Below are 17,883 nucleotides of genomic sequence, written 5' to 3'. Positions count from 1 at the left end.
AAACTGTCAACTTTTTGGTTAGCAGCTGAGCTGTTAACCACTCAGACCATGAAAAAAAAGTAACACTGAGTTGGGGAGGCTGAAGGGAACGTTGCATGGAGGGTATGGGAGGTTCCACAAGTTCATAGATTTCTTTAGCCAAAGTCAGTTATGGGAGGAGTGCTGTCTCTCTCAGTCTGCCTTAGTATCCATCCATGCACAGCTCAGCCTCTGGCAGAGAGCAGCCTCTGAGCACTGTAGCCTGAGTGCAAAAAGGTTCTGGGGTCCCTCTAGGTGGAGGTTTCAAGGCACCTGAAGAGAGAAATTGAAGATACATTCAAGAGAGAGGATTATTGATGCAGCAAGGCTCCAGAAAATCAGAAAAGGGGGCTGAATAAAAAACGCAGTAAAGAGATTAGTCTTGGCATAAAGATGTCATTTTAAAAAAGGGACCAAAGAGGGAAAGTAAACTGCAAAGTATTTATTTTAAAGGGGAGAGAAAAGGCATTAGGGTACCTCCTCAACAGTGAGCTTGACAACTGCTGAGAATAAGAGGCAGAGGGTGATTGTGACTGTCTCAGTGATGAGAATAAAAGGTGAGGTGAATACTTATCAAGCAGAAGGTGTCTTACGCTCACTCCATTTCTGATTCCTCAGCTCTATTTGGCTTCAGTATGCAAGCCAACTCTCTCCACATGTCTTAGTCAGGGTTCGCTAGAGAAACAGATCTATATCTAGTGAAACCTGCAGGAGCCAGAACTCGATGGGATTGCCTTATTTTTCCGGGTATCGCGAGTTTTCTGCCTTTTACAGGGTACAGTCTTACCACTTTTCTATCACTGTTTTAGTGGAAAATATTTGAGTTTTCCTTCTCTGACTGATTTCCACCTTACACGGGTTCTGGCTTTCACAGGTTTTACTGTACGTAGAGAGACCATACAAATAACCATACAATTTGCTAGAGAACATAAATACATATATGTATATGTAAATATATACATATATAGAGAGAGAGTGAGTGAGAGAGAGAGATTTAACGATTTTAAGGAATTGGATCATGGGGAGTTGGCAAATTCAAAATCCGTAATTCATGTAACTGGAAGAGTCTGGAGACAGAACACACCCTAGGGAAACTCCCTTTTTGCTCTTAAGGCCTTAACTGATTGGTTGAGGTCCACCAACATTACAGAAATTAATGTGCTTTACTTAGGGCCAACTGATTGAGCCACATGTAACTACTTCCCAAGAGTAACTAGACTAGTGTTTGACCAAAACACTGGGCACCATAGGCTAGCCAAGCTGATGCATAAACATTAACCATCTCACCACTTGATGGGCACATGACCCCAGAATCCGTCCTTCCTATCAGCTCTGGAAGAAAAGGCTCAGAGAAGCAGGAGGCTGATTAACCTGCCTTCATCCTATGTCCAGCCATGGATTTTGACAGAGGAAAGAAGTAAATCCTAGAGTTGACCTGACCTGGGTGAAGTGCTAGGGAAGAGTGGATCTCTGTGACCAGCAGTCCCAATGAGGGAGGAGCAGATCAGCAAAGGGAGAGTGAATTCTGAAACAGAAGGGGATGTTATCTTAAGTGACAAAAAATTATAAACACTTGGTCTATTGTAGTAGTACCTTATGAGAAAATATAGCATGCCAATAAATGGCCCATTCTGGTAACTTTTTTTTTTTTAATAGAAGAGTAGCCTTCCCTTAAAGAGTATTCAAACTACCACCTTTTTAGTGATAGAAACAAGTACAGCTTTGAAAATAGTGGTTTGCAAGCAGAACACTGCAGGCAAACAAGGAGAAATAAATCTGAAAGCAAAAGAGTAAAAGCAAGTGTTTCACCCACAGATTCAGAACCAAGACTCCCAATTTTTTCTCCTCTTGAATGGGACTCTTATTCTCTGGGTCAAAAAGACAATTTGGCCTGGGCTCAAAGATCTCACCTTGCTCTAGGCTTGGCCTTCTAAGATAAGGGGGACATTCCAAAGGTAGAGAGAAAGTCCGTTTCCAGAGAATTCAGAGATTCCTGTCTCTCTGGTGTATCACTATAAACCCTGCCCTCTAGCCTTGTCTTTGGCTGTACCCTGACCTACCTTCTTCCTCCTCATGCAGATGAACTTAGTAGGGTTTGTCAAACTGACATGAGTAGGCTCATAAATTCTCTAAAACAGCATACAATATGTGGTGGTGATGTGCATATACACTACTTTTTGGTAAAGGAAGAGATGTGTGGCTTATATCAAAATCTCAGAAACTATATCACCCAACAACACTGCAAGTTCCTCCTGTGGTTGTTGATGTCAGTTGCTGTCAAGTTGGCTCAGCCTCATGGTGACACTATGTTCATCATAACAAAACCTTGCTCCCTCCTGCGCTGTCTTTAAGGTCATTGGTATGCTCAAGTTCATTGCTGTTGCCACTGTGTATTTTGAGTGCCTTCCAACCTAGAAGGCTCATCTTCCAGCACTATATCAGACAATATCTTTCTGTGATCCATAGGGTTCCTGTTGGCTAATTTTTGGAAGTAGATTGCTAGGCCTTTCTTTCTAGTCCGTCTTAATCTGGAAGCTCTGCTGAAACTTGTCCACCATGTGTGACCCTGTTGGTATTTGAAATACAATAGCTTCCAGCATCATAGCCACATGCAAGCCACCACAGTACAACAAACTGACAGGCAAAAGAAATTCCTTCTAGAGGTTGGCATATTCCATTAACATGTATGTAGCTCTGTGTGTTATAGAGGCAGATTGAAAAATCACAATTGTTTATAGCTCTTGTTCAGATATTTCAACTCGTTTGCCCTTGAATCCCTCAGCATTCAACTATTGTATGTATAAAAAGCATTATTTGCAACTATGCTGCTATATACAAAGCAAAATTATTTTTAAAAGGACAAGAAACCTGGAAGAAAAATGGCATAAAGAAGTGTGAATTGAAAGCAGTAGGCCATAGTCTAGCAAACTGTTTCGTTTCTTCTTGGACTTTCTAAAATATAAGGAAGAAGGAGATAGAAGCACAGGGAGGAGTGTGGAAGAAGGCATGAGGAGAGTGAAGGATAGTTATTTAGCTACAACTGCATATTAACTCAAAGGTATTTCAATGGCTAGAAGCAGAGGAAATCACCAAGACAGAGGAATAGAGTTGAGTCTTTGGTTCACATATGGAAGTCTGTATTCACAGGTGGTGAAGATAATGTTACCCACTGCCGACTCATAGTGACCCTTTAGGACAGAGTAGAACTGCCCCATAGGGTTTCCAAGGCTGCAATCTTTACAGAAGCTGACTGCTGCATCTTTCTCCCACAGAGCAGCTGGTGGGTTTGAACTGCCGACCTTTTGGTTAGCGGCCAAGCGCTTAACCACTGCACCATCAGAGCTTCTGAAAGACAGTGTTATCAGCTAAGGAATTTCTCCTTAGCACCCACAGCTTCTTAAAATCATTAAGTTTTTATCCAAATTTGACACGTCATCATTTTTAAGACATTTGGGCCATGTTGTCCAGGGTAAATCCAATCTGGCAGTGTCTGGGGCCACGAGGATGGCAGCAGGGGAGTGAGGAGCATGGAGTGGCTTTGAGAGCCCCACCTGATCATGCCTTTCTCACTTCTGTACAGTCTTGTAAATCTTTTTTTTTTTTTTTTTTTGACAGAAAGGATGCTCAAATAGGAAATAAGAGAGGTGTGAGGAGAGGAGTGGAGGATTCTAAGACTGAAAAACAATGGGAGTTTAAAAGGAAAGTAAGAAATTACCGTTAATATATTAAGGATTGGAAAAAAAATGCTGTTCCTAATAGTTCCTAAGAGTCTGCTCCTAGTGAGATAGAATTCTTCTAGGACGTGTGGCAACGGGCAGGAGTGGAGGGGCAGGTGTCGAGTGAGGATAACCAGCTACTCCCGACCGGCTCTTTCCTCAGTGGTGACCTACCACAGCAGTTAAAAAGAAGCTTCCATTTCCCTCTTTCCTTAATACATCCATGCATTCATGCAGGTGCTTAAGAAATTTTCACTGAGTGCTTAATATGGGCTAGGCACTGTTCTGGGCAGACACAGCAGGGAATAAATAGACAAAAATCCCTGTATTCATTGAACTTAAGAGTTCAGTGGGGAAAAACTTCAATTAAAAGAAACTAAGTTAAATGCTTTATTATATGTGACGTGGTAATAAATTCTTTGGAGAAGAGGCAAGTGTCATGGATTGAATTGTGTCCCCCCAAAATATCTGTCAACTTGGCTAGGTCATGATTCCCAGTATTGTATGACTGTGTACCATTTTGTAATCTGATGTGATTTCTTTATGTGTTGTAAACTCTATCATTATGATGTAATAAGATGAATTATCGGCAGTTATACTACAAGATTAGGTAGTGTCTTAAGCCAATCTCTTTCGAGATATAAGAGAGAGAAGCGAGCAGAGAGACGTGGTAACCTCATACCACCGAGAAAGCAGTGCCGGGAGCAGAGCGTGTCCTTTGGACCTGAGGTTCCTGCACAGAGGAGCTCCCAGACCAAGGGAAGATTGATGACACAGACCTTCCTCCAGAGCCGACAGAGAAGACAAAGCGTTCCCTTGGAGCTGATGCCCTGAATTTGGACTTGTAGCCTACTGGACTGAGTGAATAAACTTCTCTTTGTTAAAGCCATCCACTTGTGGTATTTCTATTACAGCAGCACTAGGTGACTAAGACAGCAAGGAATGGAGATAAAATATGTGTAGATGTTACAATTTTTAAAATGGGTTCCCCACTATGATCTTTGATCTTTGGTTAAAGACCTGGAGGAGATGGGGGGAACATGTGAATATCAAAGAGATAAGGGTTTGGGGCAGAGGAAGCAGCAAGTGCGGAGGCCCTAGGGAAGTAGTTTGCCCAAATATTCAAGGAAGGGCAAGGAGGCCAGTGGAATTAGAGAAGTGAAAGCTGGGAGCAATAAGAGACAGTCTGATGGGTTCCTGGAGACCAGGTTGTGTGGGGTATTATAAACCCTTGTAGTGATGGTGCTTTTATGCAGATTGAAATGTGGAGTCACTGGGGGATTTTGAACAGAGAGGCAGGTCTGAATTACAGTTTAATGGCATCACTCTGGCTTCTGGGTTGAGAATGCAAATGGGGTGGGGTGGAAGCATGGGCGCAGAAGCAGGGAAACCAGTTAGGAAGCCATTGGCTCTCTCCAGGTCAGAGAGCTGGTGGCTTGGATTAGCATGGTTTAATAGATGTGATGAAAGTGCTCCCAAAGCTAGTGCCAATAAGATTTCCTGATGGCTTTAGGTGTCGGGAATCAAGAATGACTCCATGGTTTTGGCCTGAGTAGCTAGAAGGATGGAGTCACCACAAATGGAAATGAGGAAGACTGAAGGGGAAAGGAGTGTGTGTGTTGTGGGTTGAAGGAGATCTGAGCTCAATTTTGGTCACTGTAATTTTAAGATTCCTATACGGTTGCTATAAGGAGCCCTGGTGGCGCAGTGGTTAAAGCGACTGACTGCGACTCCGAGGGAGAAAGATGTGGCAGTCTGCTTCCGTAGAGATTTACAGCCTTGGAAACCTTATAGGGTCACTATGAGTCAGAATCAACTGATGGATGTGGATTTGGTTTTAGGTTTTGGTATAGGGTTGTTATGAGTCGGAATCAACTCCACAGTACCTAACAATAACACCACCAGACATTCATGCAGAGATGACTGTGAGGATGGAAAGAAGCTTCAGTTCAGTGAGATCTCACTCTCACTCAGGCAGCCAAGACGAGTTTGTTCCCCAGGAATTCTTTAATGTGCCCCAGGCATAAAGGAAAGTCCCAGCAGTCACGTCAGCCTTTCTCCTGGCTGCATCTACTCCTCTATCCTTTTCCGGATTAGGGGGATAAGGGCTGGAGCAGAGCTATTTCAGGACGTGTCACTAGCTTCCATATTCACTGCAGAAGTGAAGCATGAAGGTAGTCCACCATGTCTATGTTTCTATTTCACCTTGAACTAGGCGAGCCTGGAGATCTACTTCCAAAAAATCAGCCAATAATAGCTCTATGAATTACAAAGTTCCAATCCTCTTGTGCATGGGGTTGCCATGAGTCAGGGGCTGACTGGACAGCAGCTAACAACAACCTCTACCCTTGACTGAGTGCTGAACCTAGTGGCCAGCTTCTAACAAATAGTCAGACAAAAGAGATGGAATGTCTCTACTCAAAGTAAGTTACAAAAGATCATGAGTTCTGTCTACTGGCATTCTTTCTCCCCCTGGCTCTTATCCTGTGATTGTTCTGAAGGAGAAGGTCACCTGGAAAGGTTGAGGGCAACTTCCAACCAAAAACCAGGAAAGAACTGAAGCCCTCAGTTCAACGGCCGCCAAGAAACTGAATGCTGCCAATGACCACATGAGGGAGTTTGGAGGCAGACCCTCCCACAGTCTAGCCTTCAGATGAAACTGCAGACTCTGGACCTCCACTTTGTTGCAGCCTTGTGAGAGACCATGAAGCACAGGGCCCAGCTAAACCATGACTGGATTTCTTACCTAAAGAATCGGTGATATAATAAATGTGCTGGTATAAACCACTATGTTTTGGAGTAATGTGTTAACGCATCAACAGAAAACTAATACACATGTCATATTCTCCTGGACACAGGCTATACAGTAAATATGGTGTGTAATTTTTCCCTCTTGAATTAGAGGATTCTTTCTAAGACCAAACTTAAAAAAAAAAAAATTGAATAACTATTAACATGCATGTATTGCAAAGAAAAAAAAAAAAAACACGAGAGAGAGAGATGGCTATGTCTTTCTACATCAAAAATTGGTTGCTGTGGAGTCGACTCGGATTCATGGTGGCCCTATGTGTACCAAAGTAGAACTGTGCGCCATAGGATTTTCAATGACTGATTTTTTGGAAGTAGATTTCCAGGGCTTTCTTCTGAGGTGCCACTGGGTGGACTTGAACTTCCAATCTTTTGGTTAATGGCCAAGCATGGTAACCATCTGCACCATCCACAGACTCCCTTTCTATATTAGCTATACTATATTAATACCCCAATAAACTGAGCAGATGGATCAGAGCTCCTCAGTTGAATTAAATATACAACTCTTCATACATAGACTTAAGCTTCTGCAAAATATAATCTTGGGGGCCTGACAACTGAAATTTTATTGTCTTTTAAAAATTAATTATAATACTTTAATTCCAAAACCAACACTTATTTATTAGGAGGAAAAAGAGTATGTACATAATGAGATAATGAGCAAAATAAAAGAAATAGAAACACCTATATTCATATACACACACTGTCAAGAAAAAAAAAAAAAAAAACAGCTGCAGTAGAGTCAATTCTGACTCATGGTGACCCCATGTGTTGCAGCAGAGTAAGAACTGCTGTCTTGTGATTTTTTGCAAGTAGATCACCAGGCCTTTCTTCTGAGACATCTCTGGGTGAGTTAGAACCACCAACCTTTCAGACAGTAGTGGAGGGCTTCATCCTTTTCACCACCTGGCGACTCCACACCGGGCCAAGGCCTGCATTTTTATTTATTACTATATCCTGAACATGTTTCCACGTCAATAGATGTTATCTTCATAATCTTAACAGCTATTGAATATTATTGCATTGTATTTTTTACTATAATGTATTTAGTGCTTGGTAAAGTTGAGGGTCATGGAAAAAGAGGAAGGCCTTCCACGAGATGGACTGACACAGTGGCTACAAGGATGGGCTCAAGCATAGCAACGATTGTAGGGATAGTGCAGGCCCAGGCAGTGTTTCCATTCTGTGACGCAGAACCTGACAAAACCTAACAAAGGCAACAATATATAACCCATTGCCACGTTTGGACTGTTAGCTTGTCTATTATTTTCTAAAACAATCAATCCGCAAGTTTTAAATTATAAAATATAAGTTTTTTAGAAGGTAAAGGCCATTTGGATAAGAAAATTTCACTGCGCACCAATTTTTAAAGCATGAGTTGCTCTAGAAACGAACGAATGTTTAGAGCTTCTATTTTAACTGCACAGATCCTGTAAATGGGCTGTGCAGTGTTCTGCGGGCAGAATTGTTAGTGCCCGGCTCCTGTTCTCCAGAGCTCAGGAAAGGAAAGGCCACCGTCTGTGCCATCTTCAAAACCTCTCAGTGTTTTCTATTCATTACTCACCCTGCTCAGGCTTAAACCATTAGAGGGATTGCTCCCAAATTCTGCACTCATCAGAAGTTATCTGTGGGGTTTGGTAAACAGACGTATTCCCTAAAAAATACTGTCGTATCTCATGTTACCTGTTGAGCCTTTCCTACCACTCCCCACCCCCACCCTCGCACCCCCTGCGATTCTCAGCATCTAGACGAGGCCTGCGCGCGAGGTGTCTCTAAGGATCGCGCTCCATGCCATCCTACGTTCAATTTCCTCCCCTTCAACAAGTGCGGGGCTGTGACAGCCAATGATGCGCCAGAGCCCATGTGGCGACAGGGGAAAATGAAAGCGTCAGTACTGCTGTGGCCAGCAACGCCCGAATTTTGCCACCAGCTTGGGGATCCGCTCACACTTCTTCTTCGTGGACCTCAGGTCGGGAGGTGAAACTCGGGGAAGCCCGGAGGAAGATGCTCGCGAGACCCACGGTTCCGGAACGCCCGCCGCCCTGCTAGGAACCCTGCATGAAACGGGGGGCACGCCTCTGCTGCCGGTCGGTTTTCCCCCAACCGCCGGGAACCGTCGCGAGCTCGCGAGGAGCTTTCAGGCTGGGGTGGGGTCCCGGCAACGCCCCTCTGCCGGCCGCTCGCACGCCCCCAGCCACGGTCCCCTGGGTCGGACGGCGGCGCGCCCGCGCTCTCAACCCGCCTCCTGGGGGGCAGGATTGGCCGGAGCCGCCCCGCGCCGGCGCTCATTCGCCCGCGCCTCCGCCCATTGGCGCTTGGAGCCGAGCCGGTAGGAGGCGGGCGGCCGCAAGGCTCTGAAGGCGGCTTGCAAGGCAGCGGCGGGAAGCCGGAGCTGGGACCTCAGCGCGTAGCTGTAACCTAGTCGGGCTCTCTCGGGCCCATACTCACCATGGACGCCCCCTCTACACCCAGGGGCTTCCTCAGGAAGTACCTGGAACACCTCTCCGGGGCCGGAATAGCCATTGGAGTCCTGACCAGCGGCGGGGATGCCCAAGGTGAATAGACGTCTCCCCAGCTCCTAGCACAGCAGGATGCGGCACGAAGGAGAGCGGGGCCGGAGGCTGCGGCCAGCGCACCCCAGGGGATGTGGCCGGCGGGCCGAGGCCCTGGGAGGGGTGGCCTGGAGCCCAAGCGACGAGGTGGGGGGTGGGGATGGGATGGGGGAGCTCCTGGGAAGAAGCTTCCAGCGCCCAGAAATGGCAGTGATACCTGTTGGGCGGGCGAGAGCGGGCAGGGCGCTTCTGGGGTCACTGGAGGTGGGGGTAGGGGAAGATACGATGATGAGGTCCTATTTTCAGGAAGAGTCAATTTTCCACCTCTGCGTTTAATTTCTAAATCGCGATTGCCGACTGGCTCGCCGTCGGAAGTCATTCTACGTCTGAATCGTAGAATAACAGCCAGGCGTGCCCACCGAAACTTAGATACAGCTCTTTGGCGGCCACTGCGGCTTCTGATGCCGCAACTTCCATCAGCTAGGTCTTTGTACCCTTCCGCCCTCCCCACCTCCTAGCCTTTGAAAATGAAATAGGAAGGAAAAAATGGTTAGATGTCCTGCGGCTCCTCCAGTGGATTGCTTCCTTGGCGGCGCGGGCCGGGGAGGGGGCTGCTTTGCTGCATTGCAGGGCCGCGGCGCGAGCGAAGGTCCCCGCCTGGGTGGTGCCCCTTTCGGCCTGCCACCACTTCTCATTTAAAGTGGGAGATTTTTTAAAAGGGTTTTCTCCACTCTTAAGTCCTGTCCCCTGTCGGCTCGTGACAAAACCGAAAATTAAAATGGATCACCAGGCCCTCTGTCTCCCAGCCTCCCCTCTGGGAAGGTTGTCCCAGCCGCGGCGGCAGGAAGCTGGAGGAGTCGCGGCACGTCACCAGCGCTCGGGGTGTGGACTCCAGCCGTGCCAAACCGGCACACACACACAGCCTGGAGGTGGCTTCGGGGAGCCGGGGACGCTTAGCAGAGGGCGACTAAATATTTAGTATTTTAAAAGGAGGGCTGGCACGACTGCGCCAGCGGTTTATAATCCTGCTGTGGGACCAGGATAAACACTCGGGCCCTAAGCCTTTTGGCACATGAGAGCGCTAGAGTTTCCAGAGAGAGTGATTCCCTGACTGTAAGTCATTCGTTAGTGGCAGAGCCAACAAACAGAAGTAGATTAGCGCCTCCCAGGCAAATAACTTCTCTTGCAGTTACTTCATGCCTTAAAGACTGCTCAGGCTGGAGGCTGGATTCCCTGAGTGGTTCCCTCCCACCCTCCACTCCTCTGCCCCTAATCCCAGATGAGTTGAAAAGGCTCTGAAGGTCATATTGTCACATTTTTCGAGGCCACACACAGTGGAGGGACGTTCAAGAGATGCACTGAGCCTTTCCCTTTTCCGCCTCACCTCGATGCCTTTGCCTTCTCCCCTCCGTTGCCCGTGACCTTTTTGCCCTTGAGCATGTGCAGACCGCCGGAGACGCGCATTGCGCGGCGACAGGTTGTGGCGCTGCGAGGCGCCGGCTCCTCCCTCCAGGCCGCGCAATGCCTACGTGATGCCCAGCCCGTCGCGGTGCCGCCTCCGCGCCCTGAGCCTCTCCGGCCACTCAGCGGTGATAGTGGGTCCCCTCCGGCCTCGTCTTGGCACTGTGGGTGGAGGCAAATGACGCAGTAGTGACTTGCTTCCAAGGCCTCTCAGCATCCTCGGAGGAGAGCGCCTGTGGCCAGGATGCTGCATGGGCCGGGCAAGACCTTTGTTCTATTACATAGCTACAATCCTGGCTCCAGTAACTTTCTCACCCAAATCGGGCCAGCCCTCCTCGATTCCGGTGAAGCAGTGTTGGTCTGAGTTAGTTCTAGTAAAGTAATCCTCCATATAAACATTACTCGATGGCTGGTTTCTAGGAGAAAGAAAATATTGTGATAAAACAAAGGCCAGAATTGGGAAAATAGGATAATTGATCGCCCAAGTTATTTAAATAAACAGCTTAAGATTTGTAGGTTTAGTGGGATTGAGGTGAGGTCTGGGGTGAGACTGTAGAGTGGCTTCTCTATCAGACGGCTTCAAAAGCATGAGTCCACAGACGTCATGCCAGGGCAAACTTGGAAGCTTCTCAAATGAATCTTATATGGGTGGTGAAAGAGAATGAAGTGTTGCACAGAAAGAGGAATTGAGCTTTTCCAGCACCAGGACTTCAAGAACAGGGTTTCAAGTTTATTTTAGAATTAAGGTGCCAAAATATTGGTCAGTCTTTTGAAATCCTTGTCCACAAGTTTGCCAAAATACTTGGTAGTTCATGTACAAGCACGTGAGATAATGGTGCAATGGATGGGATTACCATTTTCCCTACTTCGTATCCTGGTTCTGCTACTAGTTATGAATAATAAAGTCCACTAAGTCAGTACCACTTCTCAAGTAGCATCAGATATGATGGGCTGATTCTCAGTTGTCTCATCTGGGCTGTCCCTGGGAAAGCTACTCATGGCCAGTTGCCTGGGCACTCTTTCCTCAGGCAGTGATAAGGTCGTTGACTCAATTTTTCCTTAAACTTCTTGAAAACAGATATCTCCTCTTGTGATATTATCTTGGATCTGTTTGAGTATTTGGATACATTTCTTTCTGAGAAGGTCCCCTTGAGATGTGTTCAGAGTCTGGTCTCACCAGCAACAGATTTACTATTTACTGACCTTTAGAGTAGGTCTGAGCCCTGGTGGCATAGTGGTTGAGAGCTTGACTGCTAACCAAAAGGTTCGCAGTTTCAATCCACTAGCTGATCCTTGGAAACCCGATGGGACAATTCTACTCTGTCCTGTAGGATCACTGTGAATCGCAATTGGGAATTGACTTGACAGCAATGGGTTTGTTTGTTTTTTTTAGAGTAGGTTATTCCTAGAAATGTTATCTATTTTATCCCTTTTTTTTTTTTAACCATTTAATCTTAATTCGAAATTATAACAGTACTTAATTTTCCTTGAGATAGAAGACTTCTGTTGGGAGCTAATGATCAAGGCGAACACATTCAGACCTTCATTTTAGGGTAATTTTCTAATCAAATGTGAAATTATGATAAAATTCGATGTTGAGATGACTGTGTTTTTGTTAGTTGCCATCCATTTGGCTCTGACTTATGGTGACCCTGTGTACAACAGAACAGAACTGTGCCCCAGCCTGCACCATCTTCGCAAGCATAGACATGCTCGAGTCCACTGTTGTGGTCACTGTGTATTTTGAGTGCCTTCCAACCTACAGGGCTTGTCTCCCAGTACTATATTGGACAATATTCTGTTGTGATCCATAGGGTTTTCACTGGCTAATTTTCAGAAGTAGATTGCCAGACCTTTCTTCCTAGTCTGGAAGCTCTGCTGAAACCTGTCCACCATGCTGACCCTGATGGTAGTTAAAATATTGAGGGCATATCTTACAGCATCATAAATTGTAAGCCACGACGATAGACAACTGACAAGTGGTGGAGATGACTATGGCTACTGTTTACTGGGCGTAATTTTAATGTATTAGGAACTTTAAAATTCTTATCTCCAGATCTAATTACATCACTCCAAGATACGCATTTTTGTCTCCATTTTGCGTCGCTATGAGTCGGAATAGACACGTTGGCAGTGGGTTTGGTTTTTTGGTTTTTAACTGTGTCAGGCACTGAGTGTTTCAAGCATATAAATTTATCCTCATTTTACACATGAGAAATTGAAGCCTTGAGACTGACTGACTTCTCTGAGTTCACAGATCCTCTAAGTGGTGGAGTTGGGCTATCTGACTCCAAATTTATGCTCAATAGCTGCAGTAAGAATGTGTAGGCACCAGGGACCATATGTGTCTTATACACTGTTGCATTTCTGGCAGCCAGTGCAGTGGTAGACATGGAAATATTTGCTGAATTTCTTCTGTTTGGAATCTGAATTAAAGAAGTATGGGCCACTTTCTTTCACAAAATGGCAGGGGACTAGAAGTTCTAACTGTCTTCTTTTTTAATTAAGTCATTTAAGTCAAGTAAACCTTCACTCATCAAAAGTGCTCTATCCTCACCGCAATATTTGTGAACGATTAATGCCTCAAGATTAGAACTTTAAATACAGTAATCAGAAATGTGAGTTGCTGGTAGACTTAACCCACGTGCTCAGTTGATTCTTCCATTCAACAGATATTTGTGGAACACAAGTTAGTGTCTTGCTTTGACTTCCTTTATTTCCCTGATGCTTTGCTTGCATAAGAGCCCAGTAAGATGCAAACGGAATGTGATGGTTAAGGTTATGTGTCAACTTGGCTAGGCCATGATTCTCAGTGGTTTGGCAGGTATTATGTAATCATCCTCCATTTTGTGATATGAGCAGCCAATCAGGTGAAAGGCGAATTTCCTTTGGGGTGAGACCTGCATCCAGTATATATGGATGTTCTGGCAAAGCTTGCTCTCTTTGGATCCTGCATCAGACTTGTCATCCTCTGACCTCCAATTCTTGGGATGTAAGCCATCTTTAATAAAAAAATGCATGTGTTTCCCATTGATGATTGAAAACCAAAAGGTTTTGATAGAGAACTCAAACCTTTACTTACTCAGGGAGAATTATGGCTATTTTAAGTAAACTATTAATCTGATGGGTTACAAGACAGCATTTAAAATCATAAATATGAACATAAGGTAAAAGCTTGTTAAGGGCAAAAATCAGAATGCAAAATTGTACCTCTACTATGATTGTAAGTGGGAATTGATTCGACGGCAACTGCTTTGGTTTTTGTTTGGTATGATTATAATTATGTTAAAAATGTGTATTTGCATAAAGATCAGAAGACTAAGTTAAGGAAAGCAATTGAGTTACTTTTTCAGTAAGCTTTGTATGGTTTTATATTTTTGTTTATTAAAAAATATCTTCCAAGTGGCTCTAATTTCCTCTCACTACTCCTTTATTTGGTGCTTCTTTACCAGCATATACTTAGTTTGTTCAGAATTATGGTAATTGTACCTGTCAGGATATAAGAAGGCGTGTAGCATATGGCAAGAGCAGCATACTGAGAATTAAAAGACTTATTTAGGTCTTGGTTCCTGGTTCTGTTATCTACTAGTTGTGTGACAGGGTCTCAGTTTTTTCACTGGCAAAATGAAGTAATTGGAACTAGTCAGTATCCATCTTCTCTTTCTCTATCTCGTCTCCTCTTATCCTCTCCCTCTCCCCCTTTTCTTCAATGAAAGTCCTCATGCCAAAGTAGAATGTGTAAAAGAGAGAAGATCAGGGCTGCTCTAGGTCCCTCCTGCAGCCTATCCTTGACAGGCTCATTAGCTACTGCTTCTATGTCTTTATGTATGAATCACCTGAAGGATCTTGTTAAAATGTAGATTCTGATTTTGCAGAGTCTAGGGTAGGGCCTGCACAGCCAACACCCATGTGTCAGTGGAGGCTTATGTGTTGCTGTGATGTGGAACAGGTTTCAGTGGAGCTTCTAGACTCAAGGTGGACTAGGAAGAAAGACCTGGCATTCTACTTCCAAAAATCAGCCAGTGAAAACCCTGTGGATCACCATGGTCTTATTCACATCAGATCAAGGGGATGGAGTAGGACCAGGCAGCATTTGGTTCCGTTGTGTGTGGGTTCATGGGTTTGCCATGAGTCAGGGACTACCTGAACGGCAACTAACAGCAGCAAGGGTGGGGCCTGAGATTCTGCTTTTCTGCTTAACATGCTTGGAGGATGGTTGTGCTGCTGGTTCCCTGGACCTCATACCAAACTTTGAGTCATAGGTTTAATAGAGTGGCTGAAAACCCAGGCTGATGGTCATGCTGCTGGTTCCTCTGGACCTCATACCAAACTTTGAATCATAAATTTAATGGAGCAGTTTGAAAACCCAGGCTGTTCTGCTTCCGTAAGGCATCTTCAGAACAGACCATCTCAGTCATTTCGTATGAATGGTTTCTGAAATTGACCACGATTTTGACTGAACAGGTTAATTAATACAGGATCCCTTTTATCTAGAAGAGGTATTAATGATCTGATCAGAAGATTCTTTTGAGAAGGAAAGGATTAAAAGGATGATTTATGTTAACCTCATCCTGTCATTCCTTCTTCATTTGTCAGCTGTGCTCTAATATTAGAAATTGTTTCCTTTGTAAATTTAATCATTCTACAAATTAACAGATCACCTGTTATGTGTCAAGTAATGCTTTAGGCAGAGTAACAAAGTCCCTTCTCTCATGGAGCTTACAATATTGTGATTTGGTGAGGGTGAGCGGAGAAAGGGACAGATAAACCTATGTAATATGTCAGAGGCTAAGTGCTAAGAAGAACAGCAGTCCATGGAAAGAGTTTCTGTTTTATATAGGGTGGTCAAGAAACTGCAGGGGACTTGCGAGCAACATGGCGCTCTAGGCAGAAGCACCACGCCGTCCCTCCACAGCAAAGATCCGAAAAACTAAGAAAAACAGAAAAAACAGCAATCCTGAAACCCTAAGCAACAAATGAAGAGATAAAGAACTCAGCCAAGCACCAAATGGAATAAGAAACTGACAGAGAAGAGAGAGCGAGGAGAGATACACACACAGGTCCCCTATCAGCTAACGCACCATGGATCTGCCATCTTGGATTCCTATTAGAGATCAGCGAACGGGGGGTACGAGAAAGCAGCTTCACAGAGCTTCCAGCAGGAGACAGAACAACTGGTAACCAGAGATATATGCTTTCCCGCCCCTCACCCTTCCTCACCCCCACTCAGCCTCCTCTGCTTCCTGCAGCGACAGGCTCTTGGCCTGGAAGCACTGGGTGCTTGGATTCCACCCGCCTGCACTGGCCGACTCCCTGAGTGCCATTTGCTGGCTGCTGCTGTTGCTTTTTTCAGCTTCTTTTGATTTCTTCCTTACCTCTCACTGCCTCCCTCTCCTTTCTCTCGAATACCTGGCTCTGTGCACCATCTTTGCTTCTTCCTGAAGGGCTGTGAAACTCCGCTCGATTGTGAAATTGTTTCCCGGTCCGTGCTGTCACGCTGGTGGGATCCTGGGGCTTTTATTGTTTGTTTGTTTTAAATTGTTTGTTTTCTTTTTCTTTTCTTGAATTGGGAGCCCATTCTAGCGGGGCAGTACTGCGTGGCTTGGGACCTACAGCCTCAGTTTGCGCAGACACACAGAGGGATCCCTGAGAGCATCTCTTTTTTGTTTTTTTTTTTTCTTTCTGTTTTTTGGGGGGTTTTTCTTGTTCTTTTTTTTTTTATACTTTGTTTTCTTTTCCCTCTTATTTCCTTTTTGTATTTCTTCATCACTCAGTTTCTTGTCTCTCTATACCTTCTTTTCCTGTCCCCTGAATACCTGGTGCTGTGTGACACCTCTGCGCCTTCTAGCCAGGCTGTACTTCAACGCCTGGGAGCAACTTCCTCAGACCTCGTAGCCGCACCAGTGGGATCCCTGGTAGCTTTTCTTTTCTTTTTTTTTTTCTGTTTTTATTTATTCATTTTTTTGTTTTTCTCCTTTTTGTTTTTCTCCATTTCATAGTCTCTCATCTCTCCACTCCCATGGTAAGCTCCCCTAGCACTGTTTTTTGTTTGTTTGTATGTTTTTGGCTCCTGTTCATCTATCCTCTCTCTCCTCTCTCCCATACCCATCTTAGCTCAACACATCGCAATATCCCCACTCGATCCTGCCTAGCTGCACTGTGCACTTAACATCACACCACCAAGCAGCACAGGCACGGCCTACCGGCACCTGCCCTGCACTGATTACCAGCCCACCCTGGTGGCCGTAGTAAGTGCCACAAGCAACCCATCCCAGCAATTCCTCTTCAGCTAGACCTGCCCTGCTGTACCATATCTGAGCAACTGACCCTGGAAATTGGAGAAGGCAGTCAAAAGTATTGTGCCCACAGATGAGCAAACAACAAAGAACACACAGCCCACCTGTTCATAGCCAAATAAAAAAAAAGGGGGACAAAACAAATAAATCTACAATCAGTAAACGAGAAAAATAACTGCTGAATGCCCCGAAGACAGCAGACAATATCAAAATATTTATAAAAACAGGACAGGATGGTTTCAGTAGGCGTCCAAAATGAAACACCATATGATTTTCCAGTAGAATAAAAGGCAGTAGAACTACCTCATAGGGAATTCAAATCTCTAATACTCAGAATTCTCCAAGAGTTGAAGCAAAAAGCAGACAAAAATGAGGAAAAAATAGATAAATTCATGGAAAAGGCAGACAAATTCATGGAAAATACAGACAAAAAATGCAAGAATTCAGGAAAATAATGCAGGAACAAAATGACAAAATAAATTCACAACTAGAAATCATGCAAAAACAACAATTAGAAATCCAAAAGATAAACAAGATTTCAGAAATGGACAGTGTCATAGAAGGGCTGAGGAGCAGATTTGAAATGGTGGAAGACAGGATCAGGGCAATTAAAGATAAACACTTGGATACAAATCTGTTTGAGGAAAACTCAGAAAAAAGAAGGAAGAAAAATGAAGAAATCCTGAGAATTATGTGGGATACAATCAAAAGCAAAAATTTCGAGTGATAGGAGTTCCAGAACAGTGGGAGAAAACAGGAAACACAGAAAAGATCATTGAAGAACTGCTGACAGAAAACTTCCCAAATATCATGAAAGATGAAAAGCTGGCCATCCAAAAAGCTCAACGAACCCCATATAGGATAGACCCCAAAAGAAAATCACCAAGTCATATCATAATCACACTTGCCAAAACCAAAGACAAAGAATCCTGAGAGCAGCTTGTGAAAAACAAGACGTCACATAGAGAGGAGAAACAATAAGACTAAGCTCAGATTATTCGGCAGAAACCAAGCAGGCAAGAAGGCAATGGG

The 17,883-nt window shown here is 44.7% G+C and overlaps 1 protein-coding gene across 1 annotated transcript in view; it reads left to right on the top strand.

Moving 5' to 3' along the window:
• The first annotated feature begins 8,914 nt into the window (after positions 1–8,914).
• PFKP (phosphofructokinase, platelet) overlaps positions 8,915–17,883 on the top strand; it is a 98,857-nt gene continuing 89,888 nt past the window's right edge. The window contains exon 1 of the mRNA XM_004390026.2: positions 8,915–9,097. Within this exon, the coding sequence (XP_004390083.1) occupies positions 8,992–9,097 (106 nt within the window). The 5' untranslated portion in view covers positions 8,915–8,991. The remainder of the gene's footprint in view (positions 9,098–17,883) is intronic.

Source organism: Trichechus manatus, unplaced genomic scaffold, assembly GCF_000243295.1.
Source record: "Trichechus manatus latirostris isolate Lorelei unplaced genomic scaffold, TriManLat1.0 scaffold00276, whole genome shotgun sequence".
Classification (NCBI taxonomy): domain Eukaryota; kingdom Metazoa; phylum Chordata; class Mammalia; order Sirenia; family Trichechidae; genus Trichechus; species Trichechus manatus.
Note: the sequence above shows the minus strand (reverse complement) of the source record. Positions and strands in the feature narration are given on the sequence as shown.